General features: G+C 52.6%; 1 protein-coding gene across 3 annotated transcripts in view; it reads right to left on the minus strand.

The window, feature by feature from the left end:
• Positions 1 to 1,041: 1,041 nt before the first annotated feature.
• Positions 1,042 to 25,385, minus strand: part of LOC111154600 (zinc finger and BTB domain containing 40) — a 73,890-nt gene continuing 49,546 nt past the window's right edge. The window contains exons 7-19 of one of the 3 annotated variants that reach the window (XM_022514283.1): positions 24,050 to 24,242; positions 22,152 to 22,288; positions 21,118 to 21,319; positions 20,629 to 20,762; positions 18,853 to 19,021; positions 18,070 to 18,537; positions 17,090 to 17,296; positions 13,189 to 13,353; positions 10,391 to 10,605; positions 9,069 to 9,231; positions 8,279 to 8,365; positions 6,723 to 6,904; positions 1,042 to 4,993 (exon numbers count right to left, since the gene is read on the minus strand). In XM_022514283.1, the coding sequence (XP_022369991.1) occupies positions 4,799 to 4,993; positions 6,723 to 6,904; positions 8,279 to 8,365; positions 9,069 to 9,231; positions 10,391 to 10,605; positions 13,189 to 13,353; positions 17,090 to 17,296; positions 18,070 to 18,537; positions 18,853 to 19,021; positions 20,629 to 20,762; positions 21,118 to 21,319; positions 22,152 to 22,288; positions 24,050 to 24,242 (2,517 nt within the window). In that variant the 3' untranslated portion in view covers positions 1,042 to 4,798. Of the gene's footprint in view, positions 4,994 to 6,677; positions 6,905 to 8,278; positions 8,366 to 9,068; positions 9,232 to 10,390; positions 10,606 to 13,188; positions 13,354 to 17,089; positions 17,297 to 18,069; positions 18,538 to 18,852; positions 19,022 to 20,628; positions 20,763 to 21,117; positions 21,320 to 22,151; positions 22,289 to 24,049; positions 24,243 to 25,385 lie in introns of all 3 variants that reach the window. The other 2 variants (XM_022514282.1, XM_022514284.1) reach the window with 2 other exon arrangements.

Consider the following 25,385-nt stretch of genomic DNA (forward strand, 5'->3'; position numbering starts at 1 on the left):
TTCACCTTCATGGCTGGAGCCCTGCAGTGTGTTACAATTATCCAGGGCTGCCTAGGACGCTATAAGAATTATTGCTCCCGATACTACAGAGAGCTCCAGCCTATCTGCAGGCACTGGGTAGGCAGGGGTACTCCTTCAAAAAGGCCCTGTGGGCTCTGGACAAGGATCCGCTCGTGCTACCTCACCCCTGCTTTCCCCGGCTTCTGGGCTGACCTGACCTTCGAGGACTAGCAGGCAGGACAGGACAGATGCAAAAGATGGGGCGTGCCTCCCCTTGCCTTTCATGCGGCTTCTTCCTGCAGAAATGCTGCACATCCTGTCCGCGCGCTGCCTGTGTCCTCGTGGGCCGCCAGCAACGTGACATTTCCAGCTATTTTCCACAAAAGGTTTCTGCTTATTTTATACCCATCTGCTCAGCACTTTGTGCTTTGGGGCAGTTGAGATTCAAGAGATAAATGAAAAGTGGTGGGTGTTATAAGGTCTCCCGAGGATTGGGGGGGGAGGGGCAGTGAGGGAGGGGGAGCGAGGGGGGAGGAAGGGAGAAGAAAAACTTGAAGGTGCGGGAATGGACACCACTCAGCGCCGGCAACCCAGGCGAACGGCTGGGCTGAGCGCCACAGGCAAGACTTAGCTAACAATTAGTCTCAACACTAAGTTCTTTAAAGCCAGCCTTGGAATTCCCTGGTTCTGTGCGGCACTGCCCCCCTTACAGATGGGAGCTGCGAGGAGAGGGCTGAGAGGGTGTCGCCCCCGAGGTCAGGCAGTGAGCAAGGGGCACAGTGCGGATGTACCCTGGCTGCACGTGCACATCCGCCTCTGAGACCCCACACCACGCTCGATCTCCGGCAAAGAGGGCTCTGGGGAACAGCCTCCACCTGATGGGACAGTCTCCCTTCCCCCCACCATGCGGGCAAGGCCCGAAGGTACAAGAGCCCCTAGAACTCCCTGTCAAGCCTGGGCCCACGCGACAGCTGGCCAGAACCGGAGAGGAAACAGGTCTCATTATAGTCCCTTTGAAACTCACGCAGCGCAAGTTTTTCAAAGTACATATTTTATTTATATAGAATAGTGCAAGTTAAATGAAAATAATGGTTTATATCTAAGTTACACAGCATCAAGTCCTGGCTGGCTGTCCTGACTGTGGTGGGAGGTGTGGCTGGCCTTGGATAAAGAAACGACCGATGAACATTTCCATGATTTGGACACAATGTGAATGAGCCCAGGGGATAATTTTTCTCAACAGCGTGATCCCAGAGCACAGGCAGCTTCTCTCGTCCTTATAGGCACAGCTATACACGGAGGAAGTTTCTGAGCTCTGGCTGTGCTTTGAGCTTCTGGCCCAGGTCCTACCAGCCCCAAGGTTTTCCATGGCAACAAAACAATCATCAGCTTGCCTCTGATACCCTCTCCAACCCCAAATCTTACTGTTACTCCTGTTTTTTCCCTACCTCCCAAGGGTCCCTGGGAAACAGTGCACCAAGTGGGGAGCGCTGAGGCTGCTATTCTTTCTTTGGGGGTAATAATTAAAGCGTCCTAGCCACTTCTCCATCACCGTCCCTCTTTCTAGCCCCAATTTAATACAAACACTCCTTATCCCCTAGAACCTTTCTATGTGAGGTCAGCAGTTTCTTCCATCCCTTAGGCAATTCCCAGATCTCAGACCCATGAGACTTAAAGGCACAGCCCTGCTTGGTTACTGACATCACCTGGGGTGAGAAACTCTTAGGGGCCACCTCATCTTTCTTCTTGATTCTGAGAGTATCCCTGACTTATTTAAACCATGAACAGAGAAGGGGACCTTCCCCCCATTCACCTATCAGACTCGACCCTATTTTGTCCCTCCGCACCCGACCAGCAGAGCTCCTCCCCGAGGGATGAGGCTGATGCTGGTGGTCAGTGGGAGGGGAGTCAGAGCACTTCCACAGAGAAGATCTGGATCACCGGGGGGAACCCAGCTTTCACAGCACAGTCCTTGCTACTTACTGGGCTCCAAGTTTCTAAACATAAAGCTTTTGAGACAGAAGAGACAGGCTTTCTTACCTAAACGAATAAAGAGCTTTGCCTTTGCCTCTGCCTCTCTGCTGCCCCGGTGGCCAAATGCTGCTCACGTCCTTGGGACAGCGCCATCCTCCTCTGGCACCCCTGCTCTTCCATCTCCTGTCGCCTCACTTACCTGGGATGGCAAATCCTGTTCCCTAAGTGATCCCCATTACTCCCACAGAATCAGACTCCAGCTGGGCATCTGCCTGCCTGTCCCTCCTTGCCGGCTGCCTCAGAAGCTCTGGAAGCAGAGATAGTCCAGGGCCCCAATGGACATATTCGGGCAGGGGTTCCAAGAGGTCCACAGCCTCCTCCACACAACCACAAATACCCCCAGGATTCAGCCTGGAGGCCACCAGGATGCACCCATGGCAACAAGGCAGAGACCCCTCTGCCATGAGAAAGCAAGTGAGGGGGACCAAGGGGAGCACGAGGACAATGTCCTCTGTGCAGACATTCCGGAGGTCTCTCGGGCAGCAGTGGGAGGAAAAGAACAAATGGCCAAGTGAAGCTAGAACAAGTCTTCCTACAATACAACCCGTGCTTGGGCACCTCTTGGGAGTGACACTATAAAATCGCCACCAGTGCAGTGCCCCGCAGAGGTCCACTTGGGAGTAAAGGCTAAATTCAGGACGCACCTTTCCTCCTTCCTCCCTGGAAGCAGCACAGGGTCTGTGCCTCCTGCCGGGCGGGCTGCGGGGTCGGTGAGGCGTGTCAGGCGGCAGCTGCCACCTCTCTGTGTGCCCCCAGCTCGGGAGCTGCTAGTCCCTCGATTCCGCAGCAAACGCGTGCCCTGCCACCATCGGGGGCTCCGTCGGACACCCGAGCAAGGAGTTCTCGGGACTTGAAAGGATGTGAAACTTGGTTTAAAAATTTACAGCTTTCTTTCATCACGAGACTTTTTAAAAAGAAAAATCACTTTCCCCTACGGGCCCTTAGCAATTAAGTTTTTATTTGCTTTTCCGCTGCAAGCAATTCTGAGGACGCAGTCCCTGCCCACCGCCGCGGAGCCTCACCTAGTCCGCGGGGCCGGGCCACACTGGTCCCTTCCAGAGGGTTTCCTCTGGTGCCAGGGGGAGACCCGGCGCCTCTCTGCCCCTTGCCGGTCATGAGCTCTCCCGGACCGCACCACCTGAAGAGAAGCCAGTGGTGGCAGGAGCAGCAAGGGCTGCGCGTGGAGGCCACGTCTTCAAGGTTTGAGCACCATCTTCTGGTCAGGTTCCGGCTTCTGAGGACTTGCCTTTGAAAACTTCATTTGCTCCAGAATGGGACGATCCCTGAGCTTGACAAGCTCAAGTTGACGTGCAGATCAAGATGAGGACACAAGTGGAGGAGGGAGGAGGGAGCTGCCCGGTGTGCGGGCCCGAGCTGGAACTCGGCCCCGGCGCACAGGTGGACAGACGGCCGCAGCGGCCACGCGGGGTGGTGGCGGGGCTCTGCCTTTAGTCCTACCAGCGGCGTACGGAGACCGGCAAAGTCCTGACCGTGTCCCAAACTGACCCCTGGTCCCTGCTTGTACCTGGGGACGTGAAATGTGCTCGGAAAGACGGCGTGGGCCTGTCCTCTGCCGGCCTCCAGTCGGAGGGTGAGTGATGAAATGTGCACCACCCCTGCCGAGGGAGAAGCCACGCGAGGGGGCAGGCAGCCCTGCTTGGTGTGTAAACACGCCACTCACGAGCAGACTGCGACCTTCTGGCACCGGGGAAAGGAAGATAAATGCTAGTCATTCCCTCCGAACGGCAGGAACCTACATCCATCTAATTGCACTTCATAATGGATTCCACAAACCATTAATTATCAGATTATATTTTAGGAACTGAAGATAAAAAAACTTTGTGAAATTCAGACTCCGAAGGATCACCAGCCTGCAGTAACAGTGGCCGCCTGTAAGAGGCAGCCAGCAGGCCACTCCCAAGGCATCGAGAACGTGGCGGGAGGAGGAGCCAGAGCGCCCCGGCACCCGGCACCCGGCACCCGGCACCGGTTCGTGGGCCATGCCCCAGGCTCCAGAGCAAGCGGCCGACAGTCTTGGCTTTGAGGAGAACATGGAAGGCCGCAGGGACAGCCCTCGGGTACAGAACACCGCGGAGAAGATCCCGGAAGGGCAGGGCTTGTCTCTGCAGCTGGACGGCCCCACACGGAGCGTATGGCAGAAACCCTGCAGGGCTTGGTTTGGGGAAGGGCTAACTGTACTGACGAGGTGGGACTCGGCCTGTGTTAATGCGCTGCTTCCTGTTCTCCTGCCACCAGGAGAGGCCCGGCCACCCAAGCGGATGAGAGGATGACGAAGTGAGGAAGGAGCCCGGTGTGCTCCGGCCGGGGGGGGGGGCGGCGGCGGTCTCTGTATGGTGTGTTGGTGCTTTTCTCTCATTTCTAAACGGCCAGGAGACCCCGGCAGCATTGACAGCCCCAGTGTGTGGACCGTAGGCCCACCACGGCTGCCTGCCATTCTGCACAGCGAAGGTGGCCGGCGCGCGGCACCTCTCTGATGGCCTGGTCACCACTCCCACCCCACTGCTCACCACAGAGGCCACAGCGGTAGGCCTGTGGGAAGTAGGCCTGTTCCCTGGGGAGGGCGGCAGTGTCCGAGCCAAGGACACCAACACCGCTGGTTCTCTGAGAACAGAGTGAGGGCGCTCCAATTGGTGCAGGCTACAATGCTCACTACTCGGGACAACCAGGGACGGAGGGCAAACGGCAGGCCGCAGAACGTTCTCTCTGCTGCAAATGCAGGACCCTCCATGGGATGAGCGGCCACTCACTTGGCCTCGCCACAGATCAGGGTCACAGTGCCATCGAGCAAATCCTCCACGGTCACTGCCACAAGCTCAGAGCTGGTCTGAGAGGTCTGCGAATCTGGCAACGTCACAAACACCTGTGACCCAGCAAGCTGGGTCTCCTCCAAAGTGATCACCTGCTCCGTCGGGGCCGCCGGCTCCGGGGCCTGGATCACCTGAAAGGGAAAGACCGTGAGGCTGCTCTGGGCAGTGTCTACAGGGAGCTCCCCAGAATTTACATGGTTTTTGTCTCACGCTGTAATGATGATATTTATGTTTTCACCTGAGGAGAGCAATTACATGCGCCTAATGGGAAGAGGCAAGTCTAACACACCAGCGATGCAAAAGAGAAGGCAGGCAAACAATTTAAATAACTCTGTGTGCTAAATTGCTATAATTTAGCTCAGTACGCCATCTCAGGGTGCCCAGACTTTATGATTACACACCGGTGAATACCGGTTCAGTTTCCTACACTGGGTTTTCCTGTCTCGAGGATCACACTGCAGAGGTAAGGGCCAAGTGAAAGGAATGCTACTTAAAGTGCTTAGTCTCAGGCTTGACCCCGGAAATGGAAGGAATTATCAGAAGCCTTGGCTGGCCAAAGGTAGTGTCTGGCCCTCAGGTGAAGAAACTTCCTTGGCGGCTACACCATTCCAGAACTCAGGAGCAGGAACGAGTGGAGGAAATGTGGCTTTTATCAACTCCCTCATTTGCCACCCCCCAGCCCCCCGACTGGGAGCCCCACGCAGGCCTCTTCCACAGCTATCACCTGTTCAAGGGGGGTCAGGGAGACCCAGTCTGTGGTGAAGCACACCCCGTTCCCATCCCAACTTCCAAACTGATGCTTGTGACCTGTGGGGACTTGGGGCAGCTTGGTGTCCCCTGATATTTTCAAACCAGAGAGCCTCTGTGGGCATAGCCACCCTGGCCCTCAAGAACTAGTCACGAGTGGGGAGCAGAGTGCTAGGCCTGAGTGGGCAGAAGGGGGAAGCCAAGCTCAGCCCCATGTCTGTGTCATGGGGGGTGAGAAGATGGATTATGGTGTTTAATCAAAAATCATCTAGGACAGTAGTTTTCAAATGGGTTTTCTTTTCTTTAGGAATGGGAGCCTTTTTTTTTTTTTTTCCCTCTTTTTCCTCAAAGGACATCTTACCAAGAATCCTAATATATAAAAAAAGATCAAAGCAGAGACATTCTGGGTGACATGGCGGCAGGAATTCTGTTGCAGCCCGCCCACCTGACCTGCCCTCTGCTCGGGGAGAGGCCCGTGAGGACACGGTTCATCGAGAACCCCTCTGTGGGGCTGGACAGTGGGAAGGTCCAATCAGTTAACAGCGCTGCTCCTGTCTGTCCACAGACGATCCACAGAACTGCGTTTCTTTTGTCTGCCCACCCTCTCCAGAGAAGACAGGAAGAGACGAGCTTCTCCCCCAGGTAAAGGCGAGGAACTCTAACATAGCCGGTGTCCTGGGCCCAGCCTAGAGGAGCTATTGAAGTGTTTCAGCAGCAGGGGGGTCCCAACAGCTCACCCCTCTTTCTCTGAGATTTCCTGCCGCTCCTGCCACACCCCACGGTGTTTTGCAGAAGGTGGGGAAGTGTGTGAATTAGGACAAAGCAAGGGTGTTCTGCTTTTGGAAATTCTCCCTCTACCCAGGGGCTCGCCAGGAGACTAGAGTGTTCTGTTCTGTTTGGTAAGGGGCCCAGAGAGATGCTTCCATCAGGCCCTCTTAGTCATGTTATTACGTATGGGATCCTCCGGGAGCCCCCGAGAGAACGGCTGGGTGGTGTGACAGAGCTGCCTTCAGAGAAGCCTTGGGACCCCCATGTCAGCACCCTCGTGGCGGGTGGCCCCAGAATCACCTGTACCACCTGGGAAGCTGACGCTTGGGGTTCAGAGCCCATCACCTTGGGGTGTTCGGATTCCAAGTGACCATCCAGCTGGGCCTGGGAGGTGAAGAGCTCCCCGCAGAGCTCGCAGGGGAAGGTGCTCTCGGACTGCTTGAAGTGCTCCGTGGTGACGTGGTGCTGCAGTGCTCCCGGGAAACGGAAGGTGGCTGCACAGTACAAGCACCGGAATGGCTGGGACCCTGGAAGAGGGGACAGAAAGGATGGGCTGCGGGTGGAATGCCTGAGAGAAGCAAGAGCAGGCGAGGGGAGAGGAAGGAGCAACCAGGACCGAGGTGCAGAGGCAGATTCGGGTTCGGTGGGACCCGAAGCTTCTACGATCTGGGGGATCCTCTTCAGGAAAGATAAGGCAACATGATAAATACAGGACTAGGTCCCACGCAAGCGAGGGGCTCCGCAGCCACACTTCGCCAGCATTAGCTCCAGAATGTCTCTGCCTCAGCTCAAGGCCAGTCTTCACTCAACTGTGGGCCAGGACGCCGAGGACACCATACCTCATCAAGTCCATGAGGCATGCCCTGACATCTCTGACCCGGGTTCAAGGGCATCTTATGACGGCTACAGGCCATGCAGCAGTGGGATGTAAAATCACCAACGACCATGCGCACACAGACGTCTATGGTGGCAGCACCAAGACCTGCGGAGTGTGTGTCCGTGGCTTCCAAGAACATCCCTGAGACAGGAGTGGTGCACGTTTTTAACTCCCAAGAACCAAATGGTTTAGGAGGGATGAGTAAGGGGCAGATGTTCAGCTACATCCCTAAAGCAGCAAGAGTAGACCAGTTTTACGTCATGCTCGGGGGACCGAAACTAACGGCCTGCTGTGCCCCACCGGTGGTGCTGCTGGTGGCAGAGCACACGCCACGTGCAAGCACATGCGCCTCGACCGACAGAAGTGAAAGCTGCTCTGAGAGGCGGGATGCTCACCATGATTTATTTCTCATATTTTCCTTCTGATGTACCAAGAGTGTGTAAAATCTGCCAAATTAAGCCCAGAACAGCATGCAGAATCACCTGCAAATTCTAAGTGATGATGTAGTTTAATTGGCAGATTTTCCTTTATTTTTTTTTAAGATTTTATTTATTTATTTCATAGAGAGAGCACAAGCAGCCAGAGAGGCAGGCAGAGGGGGGGGGGGGAGCAAGCTCCTCGCCGAGCAAAGAGCCCGATGCGGGGCTCGATCCCAGGACCCTGAGATCATGACCTGACCCGAAGGCAGGGGCTTAACCCACTGAACCAGTTTATCTTTCTTAATGGTTCATACAAGACTAGCATTTTAGATTTGAGGAGACATGGCAGCAACAAGGATAACCCCAGGTCACACTGGAGGGATGCTCACGGGTGCCAGGCCTTACACGCTTTCTGGGTACTAACGTATTTCAAGCTGCAGTTACCCTGCAAGGAAGGAAGCACCCTAACTGTCCCCGTTTTACAGATAAGGAAACGGAGGCACAAGCCCGTTCGGTTACTTGGTCTGGCCCGCATGGCTATGGCTGGTGGAGACAAGACACACCAGGGTAGTCCAGGCCAGGAGCATCTCATAAGGGGCACTGACCTGAATGCTGGCACTTGATGTGAACTTGTAGCAAGGCTGGTGTGGGGAAGAGCTCCTTACACTGCTCACATTCGTGGAACTTCATATCTGTGAAGCACACAAGGAAAGAAATGGTGGGAACCAACCAAAGGACGGCTCTCTCGGGCTGCAGAGGGCGGTGATGGCCAATACTTAGCAAGCATCTACCAAGTGCCAGGAACCTCACAGCTATGAGCTTGCAGAACAATCTGGTGTAATGGACGCCAGATCGGAGCCAGGCCGCCCGGATGGAAGGAGGGCTGCTATACGAATGGAGTAGGAGCGCCACCAAAGCTCAGCACGCGCCTTGCACACAGGACATGCTTCATGACTGTGGTGATTAGCCCAGGCTGACCGGCAAGGGGAGTATTAACTTTCTGAAGAGAAGGAAACCGGCTCAGGCAAGAGAGGTCACTTGCCAAGGTCATACAGCTGCTCCATGTGGGAGTCAGGCTTTCTGCCCGAGCCTGTCTGCCACTACAACTACCCGTCCCAGGTCCCACCGTGTACCAGCGTCCCTCAGTGCTGGGAGGAGCTCACAGTGCTCGAGGCCCCCAGGTTTGAGAACCACTGCCACTCAAGCTACTCTTCACTGCTCCTGATGGGCCAGCGTGGCCTCCTTCAGGTGTGCTGGGACAGAACAAAGGCCACTGCCACACACACCACAGTACAGAACCAGAAGTTGGGATTTTTGGCTGGAGCCCAGGATGCTGTCATCGAGCCACTCCCACTCATCAGCTCACAATGGCGGTCTCAGGCACCCCAACTTCACCTGCGTGCTCTGCCTTGATGTGCTTCTTGTGTTCAATGGTGTTGGAAAAGGTTTTGTCACAGGAGCTGCATTGCAGTGATGAGAATTTGGAAGATCGATGGTTCTGAGCGGCAAACACATCAGGGTGGTGGGTCCGATTGTGGTACCACAACCCAGACAATTGCTGCAAGGAACATGGCGAATGTTAAGTCTTAGAAGGTTCCAGCAAGCTGGAGAGGTCCCAAGGCCCTCGTGAGACAAATGAGCTTATGGATCTAGAATCACACTCTCACCCAACACACTGAGTGCTCACGTGAGAGGAAAAGCTGGTGGCTGGGGAACCAGGCTCCTGTGTATTTACTGAGAGACCACTACGGGGCAGGGTACAGCCTGGTCCTTCAGAAACTCTCACCCTTCACAATAAGCCTATGAGAGAGGCATCAGAATCTTTCTAGTGAGGTGAGCTGAGGCACACAGCGGTTAAATGACTTGCCCAAGGTCCTATCAGTAAACAGCAGGGCCAGAATTCAAACCCCGGCCTTCCCACCGGAGCATGTGAGCTGTATCTCACCGCCTCCCAGAGGCCCAGGGAGGCAGCAGAGAAGCCTGCTGGAGCAGAAGCATGCGCGGTCCCTGCTCCTTCCCAGGTTCCAGAGCAACCCGGAGACACTCTCACCCCACAGTTCCCGGTTTTCCCAATGACCAAGCTGATGCCTTACTCAGCTCTGTAACCCTGAGGTCATAGCACCAGGTGTGGTCCAAAGTGAGCTCTCCATGTCTGCGGAGCTGCATTAGCCGCGGTGTTTCTCTCCCTACATCCAAATCTTACAGACGTCACAAGAACCATTTTTTCTCTGCAGTTTTAGAGTTGAGTTTCTCTTATGTGGTTTCTTTTTAGTTCCATATGGGGTTTCCCTTTAATTACATACCAAATTCTACGGTGAAAAAGCAGACCCCTTCCCTAGGAGTTTAAAAACAGCGACAACAACCCAGTCATCGTGCTAAACAAGGTAACTGCAGGCAGTGTTACACGGCCCATTGTCACTCTCGCATCCCCTGACACACGGGCTCAACGGGCTGCACAGAGTGTGAGTGTCCAAGGGGAAAAGCAGCATTCAGCTCGTGACAGGGCTGAAATCCAAGAGAAGAGCTGTAGGAATTCTCGGCTCCAATTAAAGCTCCCAGCTGCATCACTCTGACCAGATCACCTTAGCGAATCTCAGCGGTTACAAGCTGCATCCTTCCTGAGCGGCAGCCACCTCGTCCGCTCTGGGACTCCAGGCAGATGCAAGGGAGGGCAGGCCGGGGACGGGGGAGGCGCTCCGGGCCGAGCGCGCGGTCACCTGGTAGGCCTTGTTGCAGATCCCGCAGCTGAAGGGCTTCCCGCCGACGTGGGTCACCATGTGCCGCTCCAGCATGGAGGGGGCGCTGAAGATCTTCCCGCACGTGGGGCAGGGGTGGTACTCCTTGGAGTGCACCTCGTGGATGTGCCTGCGGTGGTCCTGCAGCGTGGGGAAGCTCATCCTGCATTTCTTGCAGTCGTACGGATCCTCGATGTCTGGTTTCACGGACGTCCGCGGGGAGAGAGGGAGGGAAAAACACCACGGGCAGCCGTCAGGGAGGCGCGGCAGCTGGGTGCGGTTCCGGGTGCGAGGCTGTTCGGAGGTCAGGCATGGCCGCACGCTCCGAGGACCAGCAGTGAGTGCGGCGATCGCCTGACCACCCCCCTACCTTCGTCCGGGGTTGTGGGGGGTGCCTCTGAGGCTTCTGTACGAACCCCCTCTGCGGCACCAAGTAGTTCATCCCCATTCCTCACGTTACAACCTACAAGTTCAATTCTATTTAACTACTTTGCAGGGAGGACTGCCCTTGCTCTTCCCCTGCCTGCGCTGGGCCTTTCTGAGTGTTCTCATGTTCTGCAGAGATTTCCAACACACTCCCCAGAGCCTCACTGTTTGCTCTGTTGTCAGCGTCTGACTGACGGGAAGGATGCTTCCTTGCTCCTCACCTTGGATTCAACAATAAAAACATTCTCAATGTTTAATGAGTACTGCATGACAGCCATATTCCAAGTGCCTTACAAATACGAACTCGCTCTAACCTTCCAATAACCCTACACGTGGGATCTATCATCATCCTGTTTTAGAGATTAGGAAAAGCAAGGCTTCGAGAGCACCCAGTGACACAAGTGGGAAATGACTCAACCGGGTGACAGTCTCTGCTCTCACTCCCAAGGCTGTGCTCTGAGCCACCTGCTTAACTAGACACGCCAACTCTTCAGGGAGGCCTCAGAAGTAAGAACTAGCACTGAGGAAGGATACATCTGCCATCCCTGTGGCAAGAGATTTCAGTTTTTCTGAAAGCAACAGAAAGCAGCGCCTTTTAATAATAAAATCCTTTGCCTACTAGCCAATCTTACGCATGGACGGGCTCCAATTAATTCCAGAATTTGGACACACGGCAGCACTCGGTATCATTAACTGGTGTCCCTGTGGACATGAGCTCCGAAATCTCAGTCTACACTGTCTCCAAAGACACGGGGTGAAGCAGTTCTCCATATGCTACGACGCGGGCCTGGGAAACAGGCAAGCAGCGGCCTAGGAGAGGGCCCTGGCCGCTGGCCTGCTGCCAATGACCTTTCCCAGGACACGGAGGTCTTTGGGCTCCTCTTCGTCCTGACAACTGATCAGCCCCACCATCTCCTGGCTCCTAGGTAATGCTACCAGGAAGAGGAGACCAGAGCAGAGCATCCAGAGCAGAACGTCCTTTGAGAAGGTCGAAAGGACATCGTAATTATGGCACTAGATCCAAGATAGACCTCTCATCTGGGCGTCTACTGCAGCTGGATTCGGGGACTTGTGAACTCCCCAGGGGAAGGGGCTGCACGGTACGTATGTCCAGCATCGCCCAGGGTCCAGCCCCACGTCAGGGACACAGGAGTCCTGACAACATCCTTTGTTGGCTAGCTGATAATATATCTGAATGTGTTGACATAAAGGCCATGTTTGTGAGGCACTGTTTTTGCAGATAGCTAGAAACTGGTGTGTGGAAAACAGGGGTAGGGAAGGAAGAAGGGGAGGAGGATATGCAGGGTACATGGCATGCCAGAAAGACAGGCTTTGATGGCGACAAATGGCACCTGAGACAGTTGCTTTTACCACCAATACTACTATCTGGTGTTTACTGAGCATCTTCTGTGTGTCAGGCAGAGGGGTTCACGCTTCACACGGGACAGACACCTTATTAATTCTCACAGCAATCCAAGGCGGTGGCATTATTACTTTTCCTCATGGACAAAAGGGGCATGGGGGATTGGAAAGGTAAAGAAATCTGTTTAAGGTCTCAAGGAAGTAAATGGCAGGGTCAAGGTCCAGTTCCAGGCCCTTGTGGAGTCAGAGCCCAAGCTCCTAACCCCCCCTGCTACGCTGTGCTGCTCACTCCCACTGCAACGAGTCTGCTGGGGGAGATGGGACATGGCTGCAGACGCCACACTGGCCACTTCCCGAGGCTGGGATGAGGATGCACAGAGTTTTCTTTGCCTTCCTGTGCGTGTGTTGAATAGAGAAGTATGTTTTGTCTGTATCAGTTCCGGTAGAAGTGGAGAAAGGTGGGGGCAGACCCCACTACCTGAGTGGCTCCAGGGGCACAGGGGAGGGAATGTCGGGCAGTAGGCTTCCCAGGTTGGGAGGGGGGCGAGAGCAGGGACCACTCACAACGGTAGATATTAACTCAGACAGCGTCCGGCTACTCCTCGGGGAAAGGCGGGTAGGACTCCAAGATGAGTTGGGGAGGGAGGGGGCAAGCAAAGAGCAGCTCAGTGGACTAATGGGAATATACTGGAGCTCTGCAGCCTGTTACTGAGGCTCTCCTTCAAGCATAATTTGCCTTTGTCAGGCAAGCAGTGCCAGGTGGGCTAAAAAGGAGACAAGGAAACAGCTCGGACACTACACAATGACATGTTAAAATGGGATTTTTCTTGAAATAGGAACGAGGGACTTGGTTTTGCAGGAGAACAGGGGAGGGGAAGACACCAAGTGGGGCCTGGCTCTGGTGGAGTGACAACCTCTGTCATGATCGTTACACGCCTTCTTAGAGCCAGGCCGGGCGCCGAATGCCTGACAGCCGCCATCCCAGTACGTACTGTGAAAGGTGTGCAGGTGGATGGACAGGCCGTTGGCTTGCCGGAAGCCCTTGCCACAGTCCCTGCAGACATACGGCTTGTCCCCAGTGTGGGTCCTCACGTGACGGGACAGCTCAATGGACTGGGCGAACACAGCATCACAGTACTGGCAAGCGTACATTTTCCCTGGAAACATGCACAAGTGCTTATTAGAAATAGCACCAAACGCGGAAGGCATCCCTAAACACAAGATCACACGGTAAGGCACGTGTCGGGGAATACAATCTGGGAGATGGCGTCAAAACCACACGCAATTTGTAACACCCTCGGTGAGAGGTCTGGGCCCTTCTATCAGATGGCACCTCGCACGGAGCCGATGACAGTGTGGCCTCCCTCCCCTGCGGGATAAGAACAGAGTTCTCACCACACAAGACCACCCATCTGTTAACCAGGCCCCTCTAAGTTATGGAAGAGCTCATTCCGCTCCCAGAAAACAGATGTATCCTCCTGCCCAGAAACTCCCGGGTCTGGATCACTGGCCACACGCACCGTGTGGAACTGCGACTGCACACGGAGGTGACAGACGGGGATTGAGAGAAGGGAAGCCTTCCCCTGCTGACTTGCTATGAAGTTCTTATAAATCATCTGGCTTCTCTGTTCCCTCACACACATAATGGGAATACAATGAACAGATTGCCAAAGACTGTTGGGAAACAGAGGTAAAGAACAAGGCTGGGAAACTGGCATTTGTAAGAAACCACCAGACCAGCTGTGCCTCCAGGGTCCCTTCTGGGCCAGCAGAGAAGTGGAGAAATCAGTGAGGTGAGAGTCCAAATCCCTCAAATCTGAGGTCTACTTCAGCTAGAGCAATCAACATCGTTTGCATTTTTCACATGTTGGGCTTTGAAATAAGATTTTGTTAGGAAAAAAAGGGTTTCTTCGATCAAGAGTTGAAATTATTGAGAAGCCCAGGACTTAGGCCTTGGCCGCCTGCTTTATCCTCTCTTCGTAGATGACCTTAGCTCAGAGCTCAGATACCATCTGTACCCTGAGAACGCCCACAGTCCTAGCTCTGGCTCCCAGCCTCCCCTGTAACTGCAACTTACACATCCAACCTCTTCTGTCCTTCTCTGCATGGAGCTCATGCCTATCCCTCAGACAGAGCTCCTGGGGCTCCGTCCCCGGCACCCCCATGACCCGCCACCAGCCCCCAAGCACTCCAGTTCCGTCCACTGCGGGGAAGGGCAGGGCCACATACCTGGCTGCTCATCCAGAAACTCCCAGCCATCCTTAACCAGGCAGCCCACCATGGGTCCTATCACTTCTGCTTCAACACCACCCTCAACTTGAATGTTATGTTTGATGACTGCCCCCAGCACACCCTAGCTGAGAGCCCCGACACATCCACACCGGACAAATGGCTGGCCCTGCCTCCCTGTGAACATGACTCTTCTCTTATTAAAGCAGACTACTGAGAGTGGCCAGAATTAACTCCAAATTAACTCCAAAGAAGTCACCTCCTGCTGCTCCTCTGCTCATAGCTGGCCCATAGCTTCCTGCTGTAGAATCATGGCCCCTAAGGGTGCCCATGTCCTAACACCCCAAAACTTGGGAACATGTTCCTTCATGTGGCAAAAGGGGCTCTGCAGATATGATTAAGTTAAGGGTCTTGAGATGGGAAGACTATCCTGGATTATACCAGCAGGCCCAATGTCATCACAGCTTCTTTGGAAGAGAGAGCAAGGAGGGTCAGAGGAGGAGGCCCAATGGGGGAAACAAGGACATGGCATGAGCTGCGGAAGCCACACAACCTCTAGAAGCTGGGAAAACGAGGAACAAGTTCTCCCCCAGACCTTCCAGAAGGAACACACTCACCAAAACTTTGACTCTTCCTTTGTTAAAACCTCTTTTGGCTCTTTAACCTCCAAAGTAGCAAGGTAATACATTTGCCTTGATTTTAGCTACTGTGTCTGGTAATTCATTACGGCAGCAACAGAAACTAGCCCACTCTGCATAAAAGCCCAAGTCCTAAAAACAGAACAAACTAAAACAACAACAAAAAGTCCTGACCCTGGCCTCTATGGCCCTACACCTGGCCTCTGGTGAGCTCTCTGGCCTCCTCTCCCACCGCTCTTTCCGTGTCTAATCTGTTTCAGCTTCTTCTAGTTCTCTTGTGGTGTCTCAAATAGGTCCGGCTCATTCCAGTTGCAGGGGGTAGGGTCTCTGCACTTGGGATGCTCTTCAAGATCTTCCACTGGTTCCAGCTCTCACGTCACTCGCCTACACAAGCCTCACGTCTCTGAGGCCTTCTCTGATGATGGCAAACCCTGCCATTCCCCTGCTGATGACCCTGCTTTATTTTTCTTCTTAGCAATGACTACTATCTGAACTTACACTATGCATTTGTTTATGGTCTCTCTTATCACTGGAAGTGAACTCCATGGCACCTCGGTGCGTATACACACTCCCAGTGCCTGGAATAGTGCTGTAGAAATTCATTTACTCGCTGAACGTTTACTGAGGGTCGAGTCTTGCTAAGTACTATTCCAGTGATGCAGCAGTTTGGGGGGGGGGGCGTGGGGAACTAACAGCTCTACCTCGTGGAGCCTGCATTCTAACGGGGGAGACTGACTAGAAACACGAGAAATTAAGTAGGTAACATTTCCTGCAACAAGCCCTACGGAGGAGAACGATGCAGGGGAACTGGAGCTGGGGCTGAGATTTTACACGGGGTGGCCAGGAAAGGACTCGCGGGGAAGAGCTGGAACAAAGACCTGAAGGAGGTGAGGAGGGATGACAAGAAAGCCTTCGAGTGGAGGGAAGGGCAAGAACGCAGGGCCGGCAGGTGTCCTCCCGGGCCAGAGCCTTGCAAGGAGGCTGCAGTCGGAGAGAACAGGGTGAGGGCGAGGGAGGGGAGTAAGAGGGGAGGTCTTAGGAGACCCGGTCACAGGGAGCCTGGCAGGCTAGTGTTAGGCCTTCAGATTTTACACGGAGTGAGGTGAAGAGCTTTTGCAAAAAGGTTTTGAGCAGAGAAGTGACAGGATATGGGTTAGCACCAAAAGGACCACTGGGGCCTGTGTCCCGAGAGCACCATCTAGGGAGAGGATGAGAGCAAGGGATAGGTGGCTCCTACCACGATCCAGGTGAGATGATGGCGGGACTTTTTTTTTTTTTTTTTTTTTAAGATTTTATTTATTTACTTGAGAGAGAGAGAGAGAGAGCACACGCGCGCACATAAAGGGAGAGGGAGAAGCAGGCTCCGTGCTGAGCAGGATCCCAGGATTGTGGGATCCTGACCTGAGCTGAAGGCAGATGTTTCACCACCAACTGAGCTCCCCCAGGCGCCCGATGATGGGATTCTTTCTTACACATCAACGTGCTAAACAAGGCAGGGAGTCCTCTGAGAGGCCCTCTCTGAGCACGCATCTCCCTGGCTCTGAGCAGACTAGAAACCCCTTCCCCGTCCTTCCACCTTGCTGGGGTTATCCCCTATCCCAGCGTCCGCAGCTCTGCACTGCCTCGGTCTCTACGGCAGAGAAGCCCCTGGCCCGTGAGCTCTGGGGGCCCAGCAGCTCCCACATCGTCACTTGGCCATGGTCTGACCCACGGCACGTGCTCAGCCAGGGTTTGTCTCATGCGTGAACTCTACCTCGAAGCCCGAGGAACTCCTGGCTTTCTGCCAATTCTGTAACTATAAGGTCACAATCCTACGTTAGTTAGCCTCTCTTCACCAACTCTTACCATAAGCGTTTTATGTGCCCGTGTACCTGTGTGCTCCTAGTCATCACTCTAGGCAGAGTGTGCACCGTTTTTTGTTTCTAATCTACTTGAGAGACACGTCATGCCTCGTTCCAAATGGGTTTTTGGGCAGGCGACCCATTGAGAGTTGGCAGAAAGAATGAAGACACTCTCGGCCCCCTACCTTCCGAGTGCTTCTTCTTGGTGTGGTAGGCCAGGGCGGAAGCCTGGGTGAAGGTCATGAGGCAGTGCTTGCACATGAACGGGCGGTCCCCCGTGTGAAGGCGAAGGTGGTTCTTCAGGGTAGAATTGGCCGCGAACTTGGCCCCACACTCTTCACAGGAGAAAGGCTTCTCGTCAAAGTGCTCTGTCAGTTTGTGGTACTGCATGCCTAGGGAAGCCACGCCAGGGGCCAGAGGGATACCCGTCATCAATGTGACGACGCCAGCGTGAGGACACGTAACAGCACTGACGGGGGCCAGGCCCCACGAGGTGGCACAGTAGGCCACCCGTACTCGGCCCGCACTCGGCCCAGACTCGGCCCTGCTGCTCATCCACCCACTGGCCTGCACTCCGAAAGTCACCTCGGTCCCTCTCCTGTCTGCATCAGGCATGGAGTGTTCCAGGTGTATCCTTCACCTCCCCTCCCCTCTCTCTCTTAAATAGGACCCACCACCAAGAGACAGTGAAACAAAACTCGCTTTTATGTTTCATTAGGTTTAGCCAACATCTGGGACGAGGGTAAGCAATTGTGACTATCCGTCCCAGAGTTTGTGACCTATTTATTAACAAGAAGCAAGTGGTACGTGGAAGCCTGAGTCGGCTGTGGACTAGCTGGTTATTGCTATCAGTAACAGCCACCGCCACTTACGAACTCTACTGCAGGCGCTGTAGGTAGGGGTTTAACTATGTGAACTCTTCACAACAATTCCAGAAAGTGGGTGCTGTCAGGGTGCCTGCTTAACAGATGGGGAAAGGAAAGCTCGGGGAGCTGAGTGCACAGCTCCTGCTTTCCTCAAAACATCACCCACCTCTGAGGGAGCCCTCTGTTTCCCAGGCCCACCCGTAGCCCTCACTGCACACAACCGGAGGCAAGGCCTGGAGTCCACACCACCATACCCAGAAGGCCCGCCCTCTGAAATCACTCTGCCTTCCTGGAAGTACCTGAGGCGTGGGCAAACTCTCTCCCACAGAGGTCACATGTCACCGGCAGCCTCTTCTTCTTCTTCTTCGGGACATCGGGATCTCCTCCTGCACCATGGGCCTCCAGCTGATGCTTCTCCAGCTCCTTCTTGGAACTCTTGGTCTCGCTGCACTCCTTGCACTGCACCTGCTGGCTCTTGGCCGCCCGGCAACGCTTCACGTGCACCTTCAGGCGGCAGTAGAAGTGGAAGCTTTTGTCACAGGCCTTACACACGAAGCTCTTCTTGGCAGCGTCGGAGGAGGCAGACGTGTCTTTCTCTTGTCTCTCTGGCAAGGAACCAGTCTCTCCTGGACTGCTCTGTTTCCCAGACTGGCAGCCTTCCTCCGCTGGCTTGGCCACCTTCTCGTCTGTTCTGCTGTCGGCTTCACGGCGAAACTTACCGCTCACCTTCCACCTCTCCTTCCCTCCACTTTCCTGAGTAAGGAAGCCTGCAGACGAGAGAAATCACACGGCTCTGGAAATTCTGCGTTTCTGCTTTGCTTCCTAATCTTTCCTAGAGAAGGCTGCAGACTAGGGCGGGACCCTCTAAAACTCTGGAATGATACCACCGTCACCTTCACTTTCCAATACACACCCACAGCATCGGCTTAGATCGAGGCCTGTGACCTGTGCAGGTACTGAGAGTATTTCAAAGTAGTGAGGCAGCGATGGACGAAGCCGTCTACGAACTACTTCCTCTTCTGTGCAGGACGGACACAACCTGTGGGCCTGACAGGACCCCCAGCCCCCGCTCTGTTCCTTACCAGTGTGTGCTAACTCGTGCATGATAGGCTGCAGGTCTGGGAAAGATCTGTGCACGGTGCACAGGAGGTGACATATTTCAATGGCCGAGATGGATTTTTCCATGGCTCTGGTCAGCACTACTTTCAGGGAAGCTTCAGGGCTCGCCATCTCCGAGGAAATGCTCAGAATCTAAATGAACACCAGGAGACAAAGGTTTGTGGTTAATATCAGCAGTTTTCTCCATGGTTCTCAACTAGGGGGTAAAGAAAGATAATTTGAGGAAGGCACTGCTCCGTTTATAACAGGTTTACACTTCTTGTGATGAATGTAAGGGAGAACCCTCATTTCCAGAGAACAGCGAAACTGGCAAATTAAGAAAGGAAAAGGACAAAAGGGAGACCCGTGTCAAGACAAACGTGCAAAAACAAAGGTACCAGAGCAAGGAAACGCTGGGCATTTTCTACAAGAAGCATCTTCTCAGAAGCCAGGAGTCTCCAAAAGAACTTTTCTAGATCTCGGTATTAAAAGCTTGGAAAGCTATAGGATTTGGTAGTCGGTGGCTCTGTCCTGAAGATCAAGATAATTTCTCATAATATGTAATCGTCACAGTGTCTGGAAGTAATTCTGTATGATCAGTGGCTTCACATTTTTAGACACTTAGATGTACCCTTTTAAACATTTTCTTTCATGAAAAAAAAAAAAAACTCGGCTTTTTAAAGAAGGTTCAAATAGGGGCTTTAAAGAGGCCAAGAATTTTATTTCAAAGCCATCCTCTTTCCGAATGTTAGAGCGATCAGCAGAAAGAGTCCGTACACTGAGAAAATAAAGCGAAACCATCCACAGATGGCCAAATGGAAGTTTCGTTTGGGAAGACATTTTATTTCTGCTCTTTTCAAGTCTATCTAAATAAACCTGATGTCCCTGGAGGTAGGCCCGAGGCTCATTAGTGAGGCTCAAACTCATCAACTGCAAGAGCTCCGTCTCTGAAGCGTGAGGCGTGCCGGAGTCTCGCAGATGTGTCCGGCTCGGAAGGCCCGCAGAAATCTGTGCCACCGTCTTCCCATCCGAGAGTCAGACCACGGTGGGGCTGTCACTTGTGTGGACAGTGCTAGAAACCCGCCCTTTGGCACACCTTCCACGCCTACCTGGATTAAAAGGCACTACGGGGGAACCTGTAGTTTAATCTAATCCCCTTATAATTCTTCCTCACTCGAGATGCCCATGATCCTGGGCTGGACATACATGAATCCCCCCAAGTCCCCACCTGGTTTTTCTGGGATGCTGGCCACACTGAGAAGCCTTACAGAAAATGAGCTGGCACTACGTGATACCCCATATGGGCAAAAGCTTTGTTCTAGTTATGTTTGTCTTGGCTCTTCCTAGATGCCGGACCAATTTTACTTTTCTTCCTCTGAAAGCAGTTGCTCCATAAAACATGTTAGGGAACAGTTATCATGGTTCTCTTTGAGTTTACCTAGGTTCAGGTAAATGAAATACATCTAGGTTTGAGCCACATGAGCCTGGGTTCAAACCCTGGCTTCCGCTCTGACCAGCTGGAGCATCCCAGACCTGTTACCAGACCCCTTAGAGCCTGAGTACCTATTCTGTAAACTGTGGATGACATCCCCTGCCACGCAGGGCTGAGAGAATTAAACAACAAAGAAATGTTGGCTCAGCACAGGGTTCAGCGTGCAAGAGGCACTCTGCAGAATTCAGTGCCTCCCTCAGGAATGAGACCATCCCAGGCATGAGCCTGGTAGAACTCTCCAGAACAACAGGCTTTTCCCCCACCGCACCTCCTTCACAGCCTCTGCCAGCAGCTCCTCCTCCACGGTAAAGCCCTTGAGTCCCGTCCCTTGCTGGATGGCCTCTAGGATCAGTCTGCGATGCCTCAGGATGGCTTCCAAAGCTGCACTTTCTGGGTTGGCCACTGAAAGAAAGGGGGATTGAAAACTCATGAGTGAAACCATGAGCACCATTTTTCCTTCACCTTTTCTGACTGTGAAGAGTGAGAATACACTTCACCGATCCTTCCCGGGGCTGGGAATAGGGAAAACGGCAAACAGTGCTGTACTTAGAATGTAATTAATATCATCTTAGAATAGTTACTGCGTATTTTATTTTACGAGGTTCACAAACTCCCATGTCCTCAAACAAAACTGCCAGCCCTTACTTGCAGTGGTAGGGATGTGGAAAATGACCAAGAGAGCTCCTGCTATTTTCTGGCAAGACTGGTGCTACTCTCCAGCAGGGACAAGGCTCTGACAAGAGACCGGGTGGCCTACCTGCCCGGAAGAAGGCATCGGCGCCAGGCTCCCTCCGTATTTCCTCCATGAGCAGGTTCAGTGGGCAGGTCTTGGTCTCCTGAGCCACCAGCAGCACTTGCCAAATGGCCGTTGCAGAGAGAGTCTGCTTTTCTAGAACTGCTGACATCAGAGAACTGAAACCACCCGAGCCAGAGTCACGTTTCACGAGCTTCTCCATGACCTTCAAGATGTGGCACAAAAACACACATAAGGGACCTTCTAGCTGCCAGCCCAGCTGCAGAGCTGTGAGCCTGAGTTCTGGGCCACAGTGGACATACTTCTGGGGAGGGGTTTCTCAGTACCCTTCACCTCTCAACCGGAGACTTTTGTACCCGCCAAAGCTCTTCACACTGTCCTTTGAATGCCTTTCTTATTACTGCAGAAATTACAACCTCCAACTCACGACTCTGCCCTAGAAAGCAAATCACCTTGTTTTTCCTTCTCTATGGACCTCTTAGCATTTTTCAACATGGCTGCGTGTGTATATTTATGTAAAATACAGGTATAGTTTTTTTTTTTTTTTTTAAGGTTTTATTTATTTATTTGACAGACAGGGATCACAGGTAGACAGAGAGGCAGGCAGAGAGAAAGAAAAGCAGGATCCCTGCTGAGCAGAGAGCCCGATACAGGGCTCGATCCCAGGACCCTGGGATCACGACCTGAGCTGAAGGCAGAGGCTTTAACCCACTGAGCCACCCAGGCGCCCCTAGGTATGGTTTTTTTGTTTTGTTTTTAAAGATTTTATTTATTTATTTGATAGACGGAGATCACAAGTAGGCAGAGAGGCAGGCAGAGAGAGAAGGGGGAGGCAAGCTCCCCGCTGAGCAGAGAGCCCGATGCAGGGCTCGATCCCAGGACCCTGGGATCATGACCCGAGCTGAAGGCAGAGGCTTTAACCCACTAAGCCACCCAGGCAACCCCCCTAGGTATAGTTTTAAAGTATGTATATATGTCCATCTTTTTTCCTTTTCCCATTTTACCCAACTCCCGTCCCCACCCCCTTTTTCTCTTACCTCTCTTTCTCCACAGGCTAAACCCTTCACGTGTGAGATCATTTTTAGTAATATCTGGTTGTCTGTGAAAATCTCCGAGAGGTTTTCATGATACCGTCTCAACAGCTCAGTCCCATAATCATCAGGGCTTGCTTGGACTGCAAGGATATTAGCAAAACAATAATGTTTGCTATAACAAAATGTCCTTACGGGGTTCTGCTACAGAGGAGTAGGGGAGTTACAAATGACAGAGGAAGAGGATTATCACACAAGAGCTCTGTCTCCTCTGGAAGGCAGGTTCGGCTCCCGGCTTGGGGCCTCATACATGTGTGTTCAGATCTCCTCTGGTCTACCCTTAATCACTTGGTGCTTCAGAGTCGCAAAACCTCTAACACTTTGCAAGCCAGTGCCCAGCGGTAGAAGCCAGCGATAGCTCAACAGGGAGGTAATTAGAAGGCGTGCTTGTAAGAGACTCAGACACACAGATTCAAGGGGTGTTACTCCTCGAGCCTGAGGTTAGGAACCCATGTGGCAATCCAAAATACTAGCAGACGTTCAGTTGAGACTCCAGTAGTGAGACTGACCTGTCGTTCTTCATGCCCTTTGAGCTGATCTGTTAGGGACTCTCTTTTAAAAAGTCATATTTAATTTCAAAGGATGAAAAACAGAAACTATCATGCATTTCCTTTAGTTTTACAAATATTTAAAAATGTATTCTCCTCTTTGGCCCAGTTTACCCTGCTTCTGGGAATCAGGCCTTACGAAATGCTCCGGAGGCAAAAAAATCTGTGTGTGAAGATATTTGCCACTGAGTTACCTGTGATGATAAGGACGGAGAGAACACCTAATGTTTACTGAGGACCTATAATTTGCTAACTGTTGTACATGTATTGTCTCCCAGGAGCCACAAGAATGAATGTGATGGGTGCCATTCTCACTCCCATCGCAGGAAAAAATGAAGTTCGGAAGGGTTAGGGTCCCTTGGCTCAGGGTCACACATCTACAAAATAATCAGGATACAAACCCAGGTAGTCTTGATAGCCTAAGCGTTACACCCCATGTACCCCTAAACAGGGCAGGAGTCATACACAGTATGTGCCCTTGTGATGGAAAACTACAGAGCCTTCAAAATATAGGATTATAGAGCGTTTTCTGAAATGTGGGGCAGAATGTTTATGTTATACTGTTAAATGGAGGAAATTATAAAATTATAAAATACAGTAGAATATCTCAACATTGTAAAAATAATGTGACAAATATGTTAATGCCCCAGTACGGACATAATCAAGTGGGAAAGTTGGAGGTTGTTTTCTTCTTTATTTTGTAAACTGTTCAAGTTTGTATAGATATTCATTGTTTCTACAAGCTAGAAGAAAGTTGTTTCCTTTCCCAACTACCCCTTTTTTGAAAACCACATTGGTCTCAAGGGCTCTGGGATAAGGGAGAACTGGCTAGACTTGGCACATTTCTCTAAGGACTGGGACAGGGACTCACGGCCCCGGACTGAATGCACACGAGAGGTGTAATTCTGGGGCCTGCCAGGACCAGCCATTCCTCACACGGAGTGGGAAAATAAAGATTGGCGTCTTTGCTGCTTGGATTTAACAATGTGTCCAAGCCACGCGCTCTGTGAGCCGGCCTGCTCCCTCAGCATTCCTGGGGGACCGGGGGCCAGCCGTGGGACAGCCACACCTTCACAAACCCTGAACCACAGGAACATCATGAGGACGCCTGACCAGCAAGAGCCGTGCTCAGATCTCCGATCTCAACTCCAGAGCTACGGACAATCGCTGGTTTCTGCGGCACTAGGGCGTCTCTAAGCATCACCTCATCTCCCCAGCATGGTGCCCAAAGGGTGTTTAAGCTCTCATTTTCTGTGGGAGAGGTTCCAATCCAGAGCGCCGACAATTAAGGGATACCTGCGGTGCCCTGCGAGGTGGCTAATCTCTGCAAATTCTCCAGCAGGAGGCCCAAGTTCGGGGACGTCGGTTTCACAGCCTGAAGGAGCTTTACCAAACTCTCTGCAGTCACAGTCCTGTCTTCAGACATTCTGTGCAGCAGCTTTTCCATTGTCTCCTTAGGTGTTCCGCCCTCGCAGCAATTCAGGATCACCTGCAGCGGCGAGCAATCAGGCAGACAGCAGTTACTGGCACTTCCAAGTGCATCTGACACGCCGCCGGCGAACCCAGCGAGACGGCAGCACGAGGCGCCTGTCCCCGGGTCCTCCTCTGCGGTCTCCAGCACTGCTGTTCCCAGAGTCACTACCTTGTGCTGTGTCGTCGGTAAAAGGCCCAAGTTTTCTCCAAACTGAACAGCTCTGTGAAAATCCCTCCTCCTCAACTGGAGGTCGTAGACTCCTTGTAGACTCCTTGTCCCCCCGCCCCCCACCCCCACCGTTTGCATTTAGTGAGAAGATTCCTACACGAAGCCCGAAGCCCGCATGGCAGCGCGGGGAGCCCACCTCTCACCGGGGTCTTCAGACTGGGTTTGTTTAGACACGGAGACTGAGAAAGAGGCAGGCAACTAACGAGTACAGCTACAGTGGTTTTAGCCTGTTCGATAACTACGTGATAGTGGTTAAGAGGTTGCCACTGCAGGGCAATCCCGTTATTTTACTTCCTTCTACTCATTCAAACCTTTTCATAGCAATTTGAATGCCCAGGTAATTTACACATTAGTCCATGGCCACCAAAATAACAGATTTAAAGTGCATGTCTGGATTAATTTTTCTTGTAGATTCTGTATCTTCGATCTCTCTCATCAGTGCCACATACACGGCTCCAGTCACCATCCCCCACTCCCACCCCCCCCTCGTTCTTCCTTGGTGTGCTGGAGTCAGAAGGGCACAGGGCTCCAGCAAGAGGGTGAAGGATAACACCCATGACTGTTATTTTAAAGAGATTTTCCTGTTACAACAGAACTATTTCCTAATGGACTACAACTCACTATGTGTAACCTGGCTCTTATGGCGCCGATAACATGCGAGATTATTTCAACACACATAATCTACAGACTCCTAGTAACCAAATTTTGAGCTTTCCTTCAGAAAAATACCCGCTTTCAGGAGCAGTCAAGCAGATCAGTCCCAGAAGCATGCCAGAGGATGCCATTATCAAATTAACTCCCATTTAAAAATAAATTTAGCTATAAAACCAAATTAGTTTTATGTCTATGAAAGGAATATCTATATTACATATATGAAAGGAACATATACATTATATATTAAACTATTATATTCATCAGTACAGAACACAG

The sequence above is a fragment of the Enhydra lutris genome, unplaced genomic scaffold (genome assembly GCF_002288905.1).
Source record: "Enhydra lutris kenyoni isolate GAN:26980312 unplaced genomic scaffold, ASM228890v2 scaffoldscaffold38, whole genome shotgun sequence".
NCBI lineage: Eukaryota > Metazoa > Chordata > Mammalia > Carnivora > Mustelidae > Enhydra > Enhydra lutris.